Below are 19261 nucleotides of genomic sequence, written 5' to 3' on the forward strand. Positions count from 1 at the left end.
AACATGTTGTGTTCCAGCTTTGCAATACACCACTGCACTCATCCTTCCAATCAGCTTCTCCTCCACTTGCCTCAGCGGCTCCGTGGCTGTGGACTCACTTCTGGGGCCCCTGCAGTTAATGTTATTTTTTTACACTTTACAGTTTGCACAATTTGTTCTTTTCTACACACACTGGGTGCATTGATGGTCTTTAAACAGATTCTATTGTGTTTCTTTGTTTTGTGGCTGCCTGCAAGAAGACAAATCTCAAGGTTGTATACAGTATACATACTTAGATAATAAATATACTTTGAACTGTAGTTTTGTTCTGTTTACTGTGATCTACTTTGCAATATTTTCCACGTTGATTTTAAAGGATTCACAGCAGGTCCAGAAACATAAGGAGCTTGTCTAATATTTTTGCAAGAACACAATTAAGATGAAAATTGATCCTTTGCTGATGGCAGTTTGGGTTCTTCTTGTCAAGAAATGTACTACATGATGTCACAATTGTTATTGATTGATTGATTGGTACAGTGCAGAGTAGTCCCTTCCGGACCTCCGAGTCATGTTGCCAGCAAACCTCAATTTAACAACAGAACAATTTACAATGTCCAATTAACCTACTAACTGCTGCGTCTTTGGACTTTGGGAGGAAACTGGGAGCACCCTGAGAAAGCTCAAGCATTCCATCAGGAGGATGTACAGGCTCCTTACAGAAGACGTTGGAATTGAACTCTGAACTCTGACGCCCCAAGCTGCAATCGCATCGCGCTAACTGGTACATAACTGTGGTGCCCATCACTATCAATCTGTCACTTTAACAAAATTATCAACATATAGCAGAAAAAAACAAGAACAAAACTTCAGTAAGTGAATTCCAATCTGATCATGTAAAACCAGCTAATTTTCTTTTAAGTTGGTCCTCTCATAGAACATTTTAGTGGAATGCTAGCCCAGAAAAATAATCCAGTTTTCAAATAGCAACAGCAAGTGAAATGTCAGTTGTCTTTTCCAAATATTTTCAAATTCAGATGTTTTCTTCCAAATGAAATGCCAATATACGATGTGGCTTCAAGCCACTCAAGGCAGTAAATAACCTTAATTTACCCTTTATCTGCAATTGTAATTCCAGAGACTTGCTCAGAACAGGCCAAATCAAACATCCTGTGGAGAGTTTAAAAACAATTTCCTTTTGTTTGCACAAGTAAGTGATCTCCAAATGAAACATTCAAAGCCAAAGTGAGTGAACTAATACAGGTGAATTAAAAAGATTTCTGATAACTGTGGAGTAATAATTTGTCTGTGCTGGAAAATAATACACTGAAATGGTAATGCACTGCAGACATGCAATTTTAACTCAAGGAACTTATCTGTGCATCTAATGTAGAGATTCTAGCTTAAGCAATACCAAATGGTTACTTATTGCATTAGTTCAGAGTAATTCTGGGAGTTGTGTGCATCCACTGAATGTAACAAAAGACCCTTGACAGGTAAGGGCTCACTAACCACACCTGCTGCTCTAAGTTGCTGAATGCACAGCGAATACGTGAACAACCAGTGACGTAGGCACGGGGGACAAACACCTTATTTTCCGTTTCAACTTCAACATCAGCATCTTGGAGGATCTGTCACTGATGCAATCAAGAAGAATGCACACCAATAGCTATACTTCCATAAGCATTTTATGGTGCATCCATTACAAATGACCCTCACCACCTGGGACATGCCCTCTTCCCACTGCTACAATCAAGAAGGAGGTATAGCAGCCACATGACATCACTACTCCACCTTTTGTACCATCTATTCATTTATAGCTTATTGTAATTTTTATGACTTTAACTCTAGTCCTGCCATGAAACAACAAATTTCATGAGATATGGCACTGATAATAAATTCTGATTCTGATCTATTGGTGTGCCCCTATATGTGGGGCACAGTGAACCATACAGGTTAGTGATGATCCTGCAGTGCCCAGAGGGACTTGAATGCCAAAGTGATCATTCTAATACTGATCCTATGTAGAAAAATGTTCAATGATCTGATATATGTATGCTGAGGTCAGTGAACACAAAAAAAAACAAATAAGTTACCAGGAAGACGAAAATAATATTTCCCCATGTACTATTTCCAGCAACAATGGTTACCTGATGAAAATCTCTCATCATCATTACTCCTACTTGACATTCATTAATCCCACACACGCTCATATAGACATATGAAACACCATGCACAAATATATTTCCAATTTGCATGCAAAGTTTGCAAGGTAAGAGCAGGCAATGATAATGGATGGGGAATGGGCTTCAGAGAATCTAACTATTCAGAGATATGCAGGACTGAGTCCGGCAAACATTGCATCAACTGTCAGACAAGCTGTGGGTAACTCCAAGGATCACGGTGCACTACATCTAATTTTGCTTCTCATTTTCCACTTACCACCCACACCCAAACTTTCCTCATTTGCAAGAGGCAGGAGATTTAAATGCAATGTTCTTCCAGAAATGTCTGCACAGGCACTTCCTAAGGAGCCAGCGGAAACTATATATGATGACACACTGTCACAGCATCTGTCACTTGTGTTCACCAGCTCTGATACTGGCACACAGGGATGGGGGAGGGAGACTAAATAGGCAGTAGATGCATGTGGCAAGTCACCGAGGAGAAGTGAGCTGCAGCCAAAACAAGGAGTACCAGTTTTCCCTTTAACACGAAGCCACATCAATTCTATTTCTGAGGGACCGGGATGGGCAATCTAAAATGGAAGACAAAAAAGACTGCAGTTTTTGTAATCTTTAACATAAAATAAACTGCTGGCAGAACTCAGAGCATAGAGGGAGAATAATCAGTTGAAATCGATGAGAGGGGGAGTGAGGCAGGAGCTTCCAGGCCATCTGTAGAACAAGGAGCAGAGGCAGATAATGGGCAGATGGAGCCAGGTGGGGGAGCAGGTGGGTGGAATTTAGAGACAGAAGCAGAGTGGGAGATACGTAGAGAAAGATAAGGAAAGAGAAGATACGGGGGCAGATGGATCCATGTGGACAGATGGGAAGATGAAGATAGAATCAGAGGCATCAAGAGGCTACAAATTTAGGTTCTGATAAGTAAGGAAGATAGTAAGTAGAACCAGGTAAGGGAGTGGGCGGATGAAGCCATTTGGGGGAAAGTATGGAAAATCCAGTGGGTTAAGTGTGTGAGGAAATAGACACTTGGTACCAGGTGAGGGAGGACTAGGTAACAGAGGGAGCTGGGGGTTGTGTTTGACAATACTTGGGTGCATCAAGAGAGAGAAAAGACCACAGATGGAGCAAGTTAATTAAAACTGAAAAATTCTGTGTTCAAACCACTGGGTGGTATACTGCCCAAATGGGATAAACATCACCTCATACTGGTTTTGCTGGATGCCATGCAAATGCACTTATAAAGATTTTGTGCCTCAGCAAAGATACTCTGATTTTTTATATCCTTGTGAAAATAAAGTGCTCAATGCAAGCTCCAAAATGCTTACTTGTGGGGAACAATTAACACCTTTGCAAATCAATCTAATAAACTTCCCTCTCATTAAGGATCTCTTTAAATACCACAGGTGGGGTTCAGTCCTGACTTCCTGCAATGAGTCAGACATTGTGGCAGTTGCTTAAAGACAGGCAATAAAATTACTCATGGCAGAAGGATGAATGTTATCACTACGTATTCTACATGCTTTAGCAAGGCACCACAAAGTGCATGGAAATACCTGGTGCAATATCACAACCCTAAAAATAGAAAAATAGTTTCCTAATGCTGTGACCTTAAACTCTGCTAGACTTTGCTGATGAGCTCATCTGTAAATACTTCAATTTGGTGAATCTCATGGGAGTTCAATGATGGGGAAAACCTTTAATAAGAAGGTTTTAAGACCAAGATCTCTAAAAATGATTCCTCTTGATTTTCTGACAAAAAAATCTCTTCACTTCAAGTTATCAGATGAGCTCTTGTTGGTTACAATAAGCAATCAGAAGGGCTCTTTAGCAAGAAGCCAACTGTTTTTATTGGGAATAGTTTACAGCAACTGAAAAACCTCATCATTAAGAGGTTTAATATTATCACTTGATATCAATAGAGCTTGATCAAGTAACGGGGTAAAGTAACCCTTTAATTTCAAAATTCTTATTGAAATTTATTCTGTCGTGCTGCCCCACTTTAAAGAACTAGGAACCTGAGATTTGCACAGCATCAGAAAAATATGCAGAAATTGAGCAATTAGACAAGGTTCCAGAGGTAAATATTAATAAGCCCATAGACTATAAGACATAGGAGCAGAACTAGGCCATTCAGTCCATCCAGTCACTCTGCCATTCCATTATGGCTGATCCATTTTCCCTCTCAACTCCATTCTCCTGCCTTCTTTCTATAACCCATTATACCCCGACTAATCAAGAACCTAGCAACCTCTGTCTTAAATATACCCAGTGACTTGGCCTCCACAGCTGCCTGTGGTAACAAATTCCACAGATTCACCACTCTTTGGCTAAAGAAAATCCTCATCTCTGTTCTAAGTGGACTTCCCTCTATCAGAGCTATGCCCTCAGATCCTGGACATTCCCACAATAGGAACCATCCTCTTCATATCCACTCTATCTAGGCCCTTCAACAATCAATAGGTTTCAATGAGGTCACCCCTCATTCTTCTGAATTCCAGTGAGTACAGGCCCAAGCCATCAAATGCTCTTCCTATTACAAGCCTTTCAACCTTGGAATCATTTTCATGAATCTCCTTGGAACCCCTTCCACTGTCAACACATTCTTTCTTACAAATCTACAAATGAGACTTCACTAATGCTATATAAAGTCTCAACATTACATCCTTGCTTTTATATTCTAGTCCTCTTGAAATGAACACAAACATTGCTCTCGCCTTCCTCACACCAGACTCAACCTCCAAGTTAACCTTCAGGGAATCTTGCAGAAGGATTTCCAAGTCTGTTTGCACTTCAGATCTTTGAATTTTCTCCCTGTTTAGAAAATAGACTATGCTTTTATTCCTTCTACCAAAGGGCATGACTATATACTTCCAGATATTGTATTCTGCCAATTCTTTGCCCATTCTCCTTATCTGTCTAAATCCTTCTGCAGCCCTCCTGCTTCCTCAACTCTAATTGCCTCTCCACCTATCTTTGTATAGTCCGCAAACGTGGCCTCAAAGACATCAATTCCATCATTGAAATCATTGACATTAATAGTCACTGGAAGCCAACCAGAAATGGCCCCCTTTATTCCTACTTTTTGCCTTCTGCTAATCAGCCAACACTCTATCCATGCTAGTATCTTTTCTGTAATACCATGGGTCTTATATTGTTGATCAGCATGTGCGGCACCTAGTCAACGGTCCTTTGAAAATCCAAGTACACAGCATCCACCTGTGTCTATCCTGTTTGTTATTTTCTCAAAGAATTCAAGCAGATTTGTCAGGCAAGAGTTTCTCTTAAGGAAATGATGCTGATTTTAATCTATTTTATCATGTGCCTGTAAGTACCCTGAGACTTCATGCTTAACAATCGACTTCAACATCTTCCCAGCCACGGAGATCAGACTAACTGGCCTATAATTTTCTTTCTTTAGCTTCTCTCCCTTCTTAAAGAGTGGAGTGACATTTGCAAATTTTAGCCTCCACAATCTCTTCAGCTACCTCTTTCAAAACCCTAGCATGTAGTCCATCTGGTCCAGGTGACTTATCTACCTTCAGACCTTTCAGCTTCCCAAGCAATAATGCATTATGCATTATATATTTTTTTGAAGTAGTTCATTTTTTCCTTGTGCCATTGAAGTGGAAAAAGATAAAAGCAGTGTTTCAATTTTCCCCGAGGCATCAACTCCACAATCACCTTTAGTTAAGATGTGTGGAGACCATATTAAAGCTAATGTACAGTATATGGGGTGAGTGCAGATCTGAGGAATGTGATCTTAAATTGGATAGAGTGCTTACACTGACCTAGTAGTGCCTTCTAGGGTGAGACAATAGAGGATCTGGGGATAAATATTAATTACACAACATTAGGAAGAGAATAACACGGAAATAGTAAATCTGGAACACAGTCCAGAAATAAACAATGAAACAAGGACAAGATTTTAAAAAATGTACTTCAAACTGTTCTAAGGAAGGTTCCTATAAACCGAGGAATGGAATGAATCGGAGACTGCAGAAACATTGAAGAAACAACTGTAGATCTTGGTAGGATTGAACTTGGCTGATCTGTATTATCTTGTGATCTGGATCAACTGCAAAATTAAAAAAGGTGGACCAATGAAAATAAATACCTTAGCTTGGAAAATGTATGGAATTCAACCAGAACAATAGTTCAGTATTGCTGCATCAATATATTATGGTGGCCTTTGGAATGATTCCCAAGATCCGGATTAATGCATTGTTTTTCCAGCTATTTTAAATATGTTACTGTACTGTTTTCGAAGGGCACTGGAATTTGGAAATTATTTTCAAGAAGTAAGTTGCAACATAGCTAACTCTGCTTGGATAACAATGTAATGTAATTCACTGCTGAGGACTGAAATGATACTTAAATAAATTGCCATTCCATCTTAAAACTTTAAATCTGCTGATAAATATCTGATCTGCTCTTTGTTAAGATTGCTAATATAGAAGCTTTTCACGCTAATTACAAACTAATAAAGGGGTGTTTCTTGCTTCGATGATACATTCTGAAAAGTACAATATCATAAGTTTACTGTAAATTTTATTTTGAAGTACAAATCAGCCATTCAGAAGATGAAGAAGTCAAGGATTCACAAAGAAATTACTTTGATTAAATGTAATTTTCTACTATTCAAGAGAGGGAAAACCAGGGATAGATAGATCAGTTTTCATGACATGCTGCTTGCAAGTTACTAGAGTCTATAATTAAGAATAGAATGAGAGACTACATTGAAACTTTTTAGTTGCTTGTAGAGAATAAGCATGTTTTTTGTAAATGACAAGCTTTACTTGATGAAATCTATTTAACCTTATGATGAAGTGAATAAATTATATTCAGCAGCTTAATCATATATTTCTCTGAAAGCATTAGGTTTAGTCCCTTTGCAGACTATTAGTTGAAACTGAAATCATGAAACTGAGGACTGATCAGTTAAAAGATTAACCTGGCAATATGTCAAAGATATGGTCAAGTACAGTAATTGACAGGATGTGACTACTAATACTCCACAGGATTGGAACTTTAAATATGCACTCTTTTTATTAACAAGTTTTAATTGGTGCAATAAAGAGTACAAAATTACAAGAATTTATACCAGAGCAAGGACTAAGTTCTGGCAAATGTACTTCAATATTAGTTCAATATGTGAGACATCCTTTCTTCATACTAAGAACAATCCTCAGATTACTTTCTATCTGAAGAAAAGCTTGAAAGAGTGCAGTTTTAACTTGTTAATAATAGTCATACAGTATGGAAACAGGCCATTTGGCCCCAAGTTCACAGCAACCAGTGGGAACTCTGTGAATTAATCCTACCTTTCAGCACTTGACCAACATCCCACTATGCCTAGGTAAATTACATGATCCTCTAGACAATTTTTAAATGCTGACAGACTCCACTTCCACTACTCCCTCCAGCTGTGTATTCTAGATACTCACCACTCTTCAGGTGAAAACAGCCTTCTTTGATTCTATCTAAGTCTCTTATCTCTTCACCTAAATATATATATCCTCTTGTTTCATTCACCTCTGACCTGGAGAACAATGTCCTGTGACCTACCCCATCTATGCCCCTCATGATTTTATACATTCAATCATATGCCCTTTTAACTTCCTCCACTCCAGGGAAAACAGATCTAAGCTCTCCTGTCTCTCCTCAAAACTGAACAGTTCATGCCAGGTAACATCCCGATGAATCTCCTCTGCAACTTCTCCAGCAGTAGCAAATATTTTCTTACAGTATGGTGACCAGAACTACTTGCAATGCTCCAACTGAGATCTGAACAGTGTTTTATAAAGTTGGAGCACAATCTACCTGCTCTTGTAGTCAATGTCTCAAGTGATGAAGGCACTAGGCATTTGTGCACTGGCAACTTCAAGGGTGTATGGACTTGCAAGCCAAGGTCTGTCTGTTCTTCAATATTCCCTCAGAAATTAAAATTCATGTGCATTTTATGGGATGTTATATTGAAGTTGTGTAAGACATTGATGAGGCCTAATTTAGAGTATTGTGTGCAGTTTTGGTCACCTACCTACAGGAAAGATGTATATAAGTTTGAAAGAGTACAGAGAAAATTTACAAGGATGTTGCCAGGTCTAGAGGACCTGAGGTATAAGGTTAGGATTTTATTCCTTGGAATGTGGGAAAATGAGGGGAGATTTGATAGAGGTATACAAAATTAAGAGGGATATAGCAGGCTTTTCCCCTTGAGGTTGAGTAGACTACAATTAGAAGTCATGTGTTAAAGGTGAAAGGTGAAAAATTTAAGGGGAACATGAGGGAAAACTTCCTCAGTCGGCAGGCTGTGGAAGTGTGGAATGAGCTGCCAGCACAAGTGGTGTATGCAATCACAATTTCAACTTTGAAGAGAAGTTTGGATAGGTACATGGATGGTAGGAGTATGGAGGGCTAAGATCTAGGTGCAGGTAGACGGGAGTTTAAATGGTCCGACATAGACTAGATAGCCAAAGAGCCTGTTTCTGTGCTGTATTTTTCCATGACTCTCTGACTCCTAACCTCATTAATATTCTGAAAATGCTAACCCTTAAGAAGGACATACTGGAGTGAGATCAAAGATTGGACAGATTGAGAGTTGGATTTTAGGATTTAAAATGAAAAGGAGCAATTAAACAAATAAGAGTTACAATAATCAGAATTTAAAAACTAGGAGCAAATTTTATTCATTTTGAGAGAAACTAAGAGCCAAGAAGAACTACTTTTACATTGAATAGTCTAGAAATTGGGAACATAGCCTTTTGGAGTTGAAGGATCAACCAACATGATGTACAAAAAGTGGTAAAAAAATTTCAACTGTTTTCTGCAAATTGATGTGGATGTTAGAGATCAATCAATGTAAGTTTTAGAATTAACAATTTTAAAATTGTTAATTTTAAAACTGACATTGACAGATCTGTTGTCATTGGATATGGACCATTTATAAATAGAGCAAATATTAGCAGAAATTGTTAGAAAAACTTAGCAGATCAGGCAGTATCTATGGAGACAGAAATAATCTTTCAGATCAATAACCATTCATTCCATGTGGGAAAAACTTGAGTGAATGCTGATGAGAAAGCAAGAGTTGACTAGGATGGCTCAGAAGAAAAACTCATTTGGGAATGCTGATATTGTATGAGAAGATGTGTCTGATCATCAGGAAGGAGATACAGGAGCATGAAGGCACACACTCAATGATTCAGGAACAGTAATAAGCTGTAGCTTCAGCCTACACCCTTTCAGTCTGTTTTAAAGAATATATATATTTTTTGTTGTAATCTTGTCCTATGAAATCATCATTGTAAATGATGCTTTTTGTTATGTTTGTACTGACCAAAATAAATTAATTTCATCTAATTAATTTCAAATTTTTAAAAAATTCAAATTGAAATTAAAGTTTCTTACACTGCCATCTGATTTCTGAATGGACATTGAACCCATGAACACAGCCACATAACAATTTTATTTTTATTTTTACCCTATTTATTTAACTATTTAATATATATATATAACAATTTCAATACTTATTTCAATCTTATTATGTATTGCAATCTACTTCTGCCACAAAGACAACATATTTCATGACACATAACAGTGATACTTAACCTGATATTGATTCTGAAACATTGTGATAGTGTGACCAGACAAGACTAAAACAACAAGTTTGGCTCTTCTCCCTAAACACTCGTTCAAGTTTGAGGAGACTAAATTGTCTATTCCTCTTCCTGTGTTACTATGGATGTTTTCAGAGCAGAGGTTATATGTTTAAATGATTCAGATTGTCAGGTTCATGAAAACATGGAATAGACAATTTGTTCTGAATAGTGAAATAGATCACATCAGAAAAGGATAGAATCTATAAAGCTCTTCTGGAAATAACTCCTGCAGCACAACTCATTAATAACTTTAAAACAGGAATTAAGAACTGAGAAAATTAAGGTGTATGAAGTGTCATGTACATGGAATTCATTAACAAGATACTTTACGTCTTTGACTTGATCCACGAAGACGATAAGTTTCTGAATTATCCTTGCCACAAAAATAACATCCATCATGTCCACGAAGCTTGCCGATTCTCCTGTGTAGACCATCAGTTGGTGGGCACAAGCAACAGCATTGGTGGCATTCACTGGGATCTGAAATCACACACGGTCTTTTTTTTACTCAAAAGTGTAGAAATAGTAATCCATACATGTTTGTGAAGTTAATAATAACTTAAATTTACAGAGCCACCTTCAATTCAATTGTGAATCCCTCAAGTTATCACAGCAGCACAGCAGGATATCCAATCTGACCACATTTTAAAGGGATATATTAAATAAAAACCCACTAGACACATATGTACATATTATTGGGAGGAGGGGAGTGGTAATTCCCACCATTGCCCATGCACCTGACTTTGCGAGAAAATATGCAGGTGCTAAAAATCCAAAGCAACACATAAAAAATGTTGGAGGAACTCAGCAAGACAGGTAGCTTATATTCCATCTGGGAGGCTTCCAACCTGATGGCACGAACATCAATTTCTCGAACTTCTGATAATTACCAAACCCCACTTCATTCCCCATTCCAGTTTCCCTCTCTCATCTTACCTGCCCATTACCTCCCTCTGGTGCTCCTCCTCCTTCCTGTTCTTCCATGGTCTTTTGATGTCTCCTATCAGATTCCCCCTTCTCCAGTCCTTTATCTCTTTCACCAATCAACTTCCCAGCTCTTTACTTCACCCCCTTCCTCTCTCCCAGTTTCACCAATCATCTACCACTTTGTACTTCTTCCTCAACTCCATCCCACCTTCTTACACTAACTTCTCTTTTTTTCCCAGTCCTGATGAACGGTCTCAGCCCAAAACATCGACTGTACTCTGTTATATAGATCTTGCCCAGCCTGCTGAGATCCTCCAGCATTTTGTGCGTGTTGCTTTGTGACAAAATTATCCAGACATCTAAAATGCAGTCGCACTCCCAGTTTTAAGGGAACACATGTTCAAGCATAAATGCATTTACAGATTTACGATTTTTATTTATCTTCCTTTGAGCAATAAAAATGTATTACATTTTGATCTATGACAAAGGAAAAAAAAGATATATCAGGTGAAATTAACAATAGTATTTACAAGGTTCTCTACAGATGGTGGAGTGAATATGTATGATAATTGGAAAGGAAACTCTGCTAGGTGCACAGTCATGTGACTTAGCAACAGAAATTTAAACCAATATCACACTATAAAACACATCTGTTTTTAATTATTTCACATAGCTATTTTCCATTGTCTTAATGCAATGATTGTGTCATTGCATGAATTCATTGATTGCTTATCTTTTGTTATGAATACCATGCAATACGTGTCAACGCTGTGACAGGAAGTAACTGCTTTTGTTTTGTGATTTGATTACATTTTACTTAAGGCTATGTACTTGATTATATTTAACATTGGATTTCATTTAATCAGACTTAGAACATATTTCAATTTGATTGACAGCACATAACATTGCAATTGATTCCATCTTAAAAATATCCAGCATTGAAAGCTTTAGAACACTGTATACAATTTCTACCCTGGTGCCTATTAAGAGCATTTCACAAAATTAGTATTAGATAATCATGCACAGTGCGTTTAAATGTCATTTGATTTTGGTTCAAATCAAATATCCATTATTACATACATTATGGTAGCATAGAGGCTTGCGTGATTCTATTCAGAATGGACGTGTTGTCATTGGAAAGAGTCCAGAGGAGGTTCACAAGGATGATTCTGGGAATGAAGGGGTTAACTTAAGAGTTGCATTTGGCAGCTTTGGGCCTGTACTCACTGGCATTTAGAAAAATGTGGGGATGGGGGGGATCTCATTGAAACCTACTGAATGTTGAAAGGGTTACATAGGGTGGATGTGGAGAGGATGTTTCCTATGGTGGGGGCATCTAGAACTAGAGGGCACAGCCTCAAATTTGAGGGGCGATCTTTTAGAATAGAGGTAAAGAGGAATTCTTTTTTAGCTAGAGAGCAGTGAATCTGTGGAATGTTCTGATACAGACTGCAGTGGAGGCCAAATCCATCAGCATACTTAAGGCGGAAGTTGATCGTTTCCTGATCGGTCAGGGAATCAAATGATATGATGAAAAGACAGGTGTATGGGGTTGAGTGGGACCCGGGATCAGCCACGATGGAATGCTGGAGTAGACTCAATAGGCTGTATGGCCTAATTCTGCTCCTAAGTCTTATTACAGGTTAGGGTGTTAGACCTCAGAGTTGAAATCTAGCACCCTCTGTAAGCAGCTTGTACATCCTCCCTGAGGAACGTATGGGTTTCCTCAGAGTGCTCCAAAGACATACTGGTTAGCTGGTTAATTGGTCATTCTAAATTGTCCTGTGATTAGACTAGGATTAAATCAGGGACTGCTGGTAGTGTGCCTCGAAGGCCCAGAACGGTCTATCCCACACTTAATCTCTAAATAAGTAAATATAATGTGTTTTTAATCAATTTAATCACATTTTACTACAGGCATCATGGTATTCCAGCAGAAGCACAACTCCTTCCATTTGAGTTGTAACAAATCTGAGACTACTGGGCACCTCAACTTACAGGACGGAGTAGTTATGTGCATCCTGGGTATGTAGCCTAGATAGTCTTTTCTATGGCACCCTCCACTCTGCACCTTCCTCAGCAGCACACAAAATGCTTGAGGAACTCAGGGGATCAGGGGGAATTTGTGCAGGGAGATGAAGAGTCAACATTTTGAGATGAGATGCTTCACCGGCACTGAAAATCACGAGTGGGGATAGCCAGTATAGCGATTTCAACTTTATTTATTTATCTAGCGACACCCTGCAGAAACTGCACCCCCCCCCCACCCCCAAGCCAGGCTGTTCCAGCAACCCCACAGCCCTGATTAACACTAAACTAATCACGGGGCAATCTACAATGACCAATCAACCAACACCGTACATCTTTGGAAACCCATGCATTCCACATGGAGGACATACAGAAACCCCTTACATAACTGTGCTGGAATTGGACTCCAAACATTGGAACGCCCCAAGTTGTAACACCATCACCCTAACTGCTACACTACCATGGAAACAGCTATCAAACCAGCTATTTCCCTTCTATCTTTCATTTCAGATGAAGGGACTTGACTCAAAACGTCAACTGTCCATTTCCTTGTACAGAAAATGCCTGACACTCTGAGTTCCTCCAGTAATTTTTTGCTCCAGATTTCAGCTTGTGTCCCCAGCTTGCATGTTTCGTTTCTGGATCGTGAATAACTACTTTAAGTTAAGGGAACATGGGAGTGAGTGAAAAGGCAGCACAGGGAAAAACTACCTGGTGAGCCAGGTGCCAAGCCTTCAGGATTTCTGAATAGTCAGATTTAGACTATTGAAGCTTTATTGGAACTCAAGCATTATCTGCACTTATTCTTTTTTACATGCTGGACACAAAGCAAAAAAGCTGGACTACACTGAGGCAGGAAGTAGTTGTGTTCACTCACGGCTCGGGCAGCCTAGGTTTAATCTTGACCGCTGATGTTGTGTGCAGTTTACAGATTCTCCCTGTGACCATATGGGTTTCCTTCAGTTTCCTCTCACATGCCAAAGAGGTGCAGATTGGCAGATTAACCTGGCCCTAGTGTGGGTGAGCATCAAAGTTGGGGGAGAGTGACGGGAAGGGGGAAAGAATGCAGGATCAAGGGTAGCACAATAGTATAGCTGCTGTCATGAAGGGCCTTGGCCTAAAACATCCATTCTTTATTCCCCTCTGTAGATGCTGAATTCCTCCAGTGTTTTGTGCATGATAGTTGCTGTCTCACAACTCTAGCTACCCAAGTTCAATGCTGACCTCTAGTACTGTCTTACTGGAGTTTGTACTTTTTCCCTGTGACCATGTGGGCTTCCCCTGTTTATTTTCCAGTCACCTTCTGCAACCCAAAAACATGTGGGATGGCCACTGTTAATTACTCCCTGTGTGCTTGTGAGTGATTGAGTCTGGGGTTATTTCATGGGAACGGGTGGAGAATGAAGCAGCAATAGTGTGAACAGGCGGCTTAGTGAATAGCGATGGTCTGATAGACTAAAAGGCCTGTTGTGCTGTATGAGTTCATGACTGTATTTACACATGTCCCTTCTACATTCATGCTTTTAACTAGATAGGGGTAAGCTGATGAAGAGGGATGTTTGGGAAAGAAATTCTTAAGTTCAGGTGAAATAGCTATATTTGGCATTAATATATTTCCAGAGAATCATGAAGACAAAGATGCAGCTATTTTTCCCGTCTTTAGGACTGGAGCTGAATATAGGATGTTTAAAAAAAAAATTCTGTTGCAATTTTTGATGCAGAGAGCACATCTTTCTCTACAATCCTGCCAAACATGACAGGCTGATTCTTCGACCAAGCAAACTGAGTTACTCCGGCTCTCTGGAAGATTAGTGATGGAATGGAAAGATTCCAATCTATTATCATAACAAAGCCATGCAGTCAACTTTAATGAATAAAAGCAACTGCTTGCATTATCTTCCTGGTGGCATTTAAAATAAACGTAGTTCAATATCAGTAACCAAGGGCAAGTCTGCATCTGACGTGTGGAGGGTGTTTAAAGATCAATGGCACAGAGTACAAGAAAGGCAGACACAGTAATTCAAAGAACCAAAATGAAATGAGTGAAAGACAGCATCCAACAGGACGGACAAACAACCACTGTGTAAAGACAACAAACTGTGCAAAATAGAAAAGAAAAATAAAGAAATAATTAATACCCCCCCAAAAAATATCAGTAACCAATAGCCAGTTAGAAAAGACTTTCAGGTGCCTTGTTTATTCAAAAGTGCTGAGTAAATACCACAATTCCCCCAATCAATATATAATAAATGATGTTAAGTCATTATTAATGATATTATTATCCACTGAACTGACATGAAAGCATCTAATACTACAGACAATGTGGAGAGCTTTTGCCTCTATTCAGACTCGGTATGCTGAATCCATTTCATGAGAATGTTTCCATTGTGCTATTTTGAATGTGATTAGGGAAGCAGCTACACACAGAATTACTGTTTCTCTTACTATGTGCACAAAAGAAATCAGGTCTTTACTTGCATTATACCTTTTACTGATGTTACAATGCACTTAAGACCTTACAACCAATTAAACTATAACTGGTAGGAAAAAAGTTACACAAAATTCTATCCACAGCAATCACCACATTTGGCTTACGGTTTTAGGCAATATGAAGAAGTAGATTTTGCATCTTTTAAACAGCATCTCTGTACTGCTCGAGAAATTATTCATCCAAAAATGTTTTCTCATCGAAAAAAATGAACAACCAACTCTGCTCTTTTGAGTCAGTTATGTTGGCTAAGACATTTTGAGAAACCTACATTCTTTTAAATAAGCTTTGTGATTTGACATAATTGTGGGAAGAGAAAAAGGTGGGCCAAGGAGAAACATTGTAAATTGGATTTAAGTTAGTTTCATTAAACTAAGGTGTGATTTAGCAGAAGTGGATTGGAAACAGTCCCTGAAGGAAAATCAACATCAAAGAAATGGGATGCATTCAAAGAGCAGATGCTGGAGGCTTACTGAAATGAATTTCCAAAAAGAAAAAAAGTGAAGAACTGCAAAATTGTACTATCTCGAGACACTGAAGAACATATAAGGAATGTAATACAATGTAGCAAAAATAAAGAAGAAACCAATACTTAAAGATCAACACTGTAGGAAGTATAGAAGAAGTACAGGGATGAAATCATAAAAGAAGTTTATTAAGATGGAAGGTGCATGAAAAATTGATGGTAGGTACAGTATAATCCAAGAAAACTCTAAGATATGTTATAAATAGATTAAGTGAAAGAGATTTGCAAAGAATTTTGCCCTATAGAGCTGTAGAGCTCCAAGCTATAAACTCAGTATGGATGGTTCCTCATATTTTGTCTATCTTCACGTTAGTGAGTAATTCTAGGTACCAAAATTCAAGAGGAACCAGCATGTGACTGAGGAAGAGGAAGAGAGGGCGGGAGGGAGAGAGAGAGAGAGAGAGAGAGAGAGAGATGGATGGAAGGAGGGGAGGAGAGAGAGGGAAAGGGAACACAGAGAGAGTGAGAGAGGGAGGGTTGGAGGGGGGCAAGAAAGTGTGAGAGAGAGAGAGAGGGTGGGATAGAGGGAGGGAGAAGGAGCGAGAGAAATGGAGAGAGAAATAAACTGTTTTCATTGGTTAGTTTAAATTATTAACTAACAGTGAATGAAAGAAGATAATTGCTAAGAGGAATAATAGATGATGAAAGTTTGGAATTTGGGTGTGAGAATATTTTGGAATATCAGGTATGAGAAAGCACCTGGATACATGGCCTGGGAGAATGAACTGTATGATTCAATTAATGTAGAAATAAAGCTATTTGAGCTAGTGATTCCCAGTAAATAATCACAAGATTAGGAGCAGAATTAGGTCTGCTCTGCCATTTCATCGTGGCTGATCAATTTTTCCTCTTAGCCCCAATCTCCTGCCTTCTCCCTATATCCCTTCATGCCCTGACTAATCAAGAATCAATCAACCTCTGCCTTAAATATCAATAAGACTTGGCCTCCACAGCTACCTGCGGCAAAGAATTCCACAGATTCACCACATTCTGGCTAAAGTAATTCCTCGTCATCTTTGTTCTAAAAGGATGTCCCTCTACTCTGAAGCTGAGTCTGCTGGTCTTAAACTCTCCCACCAAAGGAAACATCTTCTCCACATCCACTCCATCAAGGCCTTTCACCATTTGATAAGTTTCAATGAGGTCTCCCCTCATTCTTCTGAATTCTAGTGAATACAGGCCGAGAGACATCAAAAACTCTTCATCTGACAAGCCATTCAATCCTGAAGTCATTTTTGTGAACTACTTTTGAACCCTCTCCAGTTTCAGCATATCCTTTCAAAGGAGCCCAAACCTGCTCACAAAACTCCAAGTGAAGCCTCACCAGTGCTTCATAAAGTCTCAGCATTATATCCTTGCTTTTATATTTGAGTCCTCTTGAAATGTTTACTATCTTTGCATTTGCCTTCCTCACCACAGACTCAACCTGCAAATTAAACTTTCTGGAATCCTGCACAGGGACTACAAAGTCCCTTTGTGTCACAGTTTTTTACATTTTCTCTCCATTTACAAAATAACCAACCTTGTTATTTTTTCTACCAAAGTGCACAACCGTACACTTCCTGACACTGAACTCCAGCTGTCATTTTTTTGCCATTTTGCATTCTGCCAATAAGTCTTTCTGTAACCTCTTTATTTCCTCAAAGCTTCCTGCCCCTCCAGCTATCTTCATACTGTCTTCAAATTTTGTAACAAACCCCCCAATTCCATCATCCAAATCATTGATGTGTAAAGTAAAAAGAATTGGTCCCAAAACAGACCCCCGTGGAACACCACTAGTCACCAGCAGCCAGTCAAAACGGACACAACATTAACTGATTCTTCATTGTCTATCCTGCTTATTACTTCTTCAAAGGATTCCAGCAGATTTGTCAGGCAATATTTTCCCTTGAAGAAACCATGCTGACTACGGCCTATTTTATCATGTGCCACCAAGTACCCTGAGACCTCATCCTTAACAATTGACTCCAACATCTTCCCAACCACTGAGGTTAGACTAACTAGCCTATGGTTTCCTTTCTTCTGCCTCTCTCTCTTCTTGAAGAGTGGAGTGATATTTGCAATGTTCCAGTCTTCTGGAACCATTCCAGATTCTAGTGATTCTTGAAAGATCATTACTAATGTGTCCGTGATCTCTTCAGCCACCTCTTTCAGAACTCTAGGGTGTACAACATCTGTTCCAGGTGACATATCTACCTTCAGACCTTTCAGTTTCCCACGAACCCTTTCTCTAGTTACTTCATATACTTCATGCCTCTTGACACCTGCAACTTCCACCTTACTGCTAGTGTCTTCCACAGTGAAGACTGATGCAAAATACTTATACAGTTCATCTTTTTATGAATATTTTATGAATACTTATTCATAACCTACCTAAACAATGGTGACTAAGCAAGCAACAGTTTATATTTCATATGGCACTCTGTAGGGCAGATAAACCAGACCAGATGAGAAGGAAAGATGTTATTGTACTTCATTGATCACAAAGGAAATTGTACCATACCACAAAACCCTTAAATGCAACCCTGGAGAATCTGTTAAATACATTGCAAACACATTCATCTCATCTAGAAATGAATCGGTTAAATATTGCTGTTTTTTTTTTACTGTCAACCAGGAGAAGAAAGAAATCCTGTGGTACCTTCTAAAATGAGCTAAGGCTGTTAGCAGATTGTTTCAATTTCACAGACAGGGAAAAACCCATTCATCAGCGATCAGCTTATTTGAGGAAGCCTTTCTGAGGGAGGGACCTTATATGAGACAGAATTAACTCCAATAAAACACATGTGCACGCATGCAAAGGCACTCATTTTTACCTGATGGCCAACAGCAGGAAGCACTTGCAGTGAATTTCAGGAACATAAATCAAAATGGGAAAAAGCATTATCAAGATGACTTAGATGTTGCAATTATTGTGGAGAACAATACAAGTGGTTGTTAAAGAACTGTCCTGGGTATGGGGATAAGTCCATATGTTGTGAAATAGAAAATAATTGTTACATTAAAGATTTCATTATTGTTACATGGAGAGGATGAGATGAGGCATTCGGGAATAGACGAAGTTGTATTCAGTGTACCATCTGAGTACAATGTACCTGATTCCAAACTAACTTGATGCATGGAAGGAACATTGTTGATGCATATCTAACCTAAGGTATTGACGTGAGGGCATCTCGGGAACAGGCCAACAACCTCAAAATGATACAGTTAAACCAAAGTTATGTGATGTTGATGGAAGGTAATATGACATTGAAGTGTGCTGAGAAATGGTCTTTGAAGGTGATAAGTCCAAAATATCAAGACAGATATAACGTAGATTTATTGTAGAAGATCAAAAGGAAGTTGCTTTCATCTTTGGAAGTATTATGGCAAGGCAGATGGAATGTGGAAAAGGTATAGCATTACAGGTAATGGTGATTTGACACTCATATACCAGATCATACAAGTTTGTGACATATGACGTTGTCCTATA

The 19261-nt window shown here is 38.8% G+C and overlaps 1 protein-coding gene across 2 annotated transcripts in view; it reads right to left on the minus strand.

The window, feature by feature from the left end:
• LOC132379568 (adhesion G protein-coupled receptor A3) overlaps positions 1–19261 on the minus strand; it is a 531961-nt gene that overhangs the window by 208125 nt on the left and 304575 nt on the right. For both annotated transcript variants that reach the window (XM_059947630.1, XM_059947629.1), the window contains one exon: positions 10151–10300. In XM_059947630.1, the coding sequence (XP_059803613.1) occupies positions 10151–10300 (150 nt within the window). The remainder of the gene's footprint in view (positions 1–10150; positions 10301–19261) is intronic.

This window comes from Hypanus sabinus, chromosome 22 (assembly GCF_030144855.1).
Source record: "Hypanus sabinus isolate sHypSab1 chromosome 22, sHypSab1.hap1, whole genome shotgun sequence".
NCBI classification, from domain to species: domain Eukaryota; kingdom Metazoa; phylum Chordata; class Chondrichthyes; order Myliobatiformes; family Dasyatidae; genus Hypanus; species Hypanus sabinus.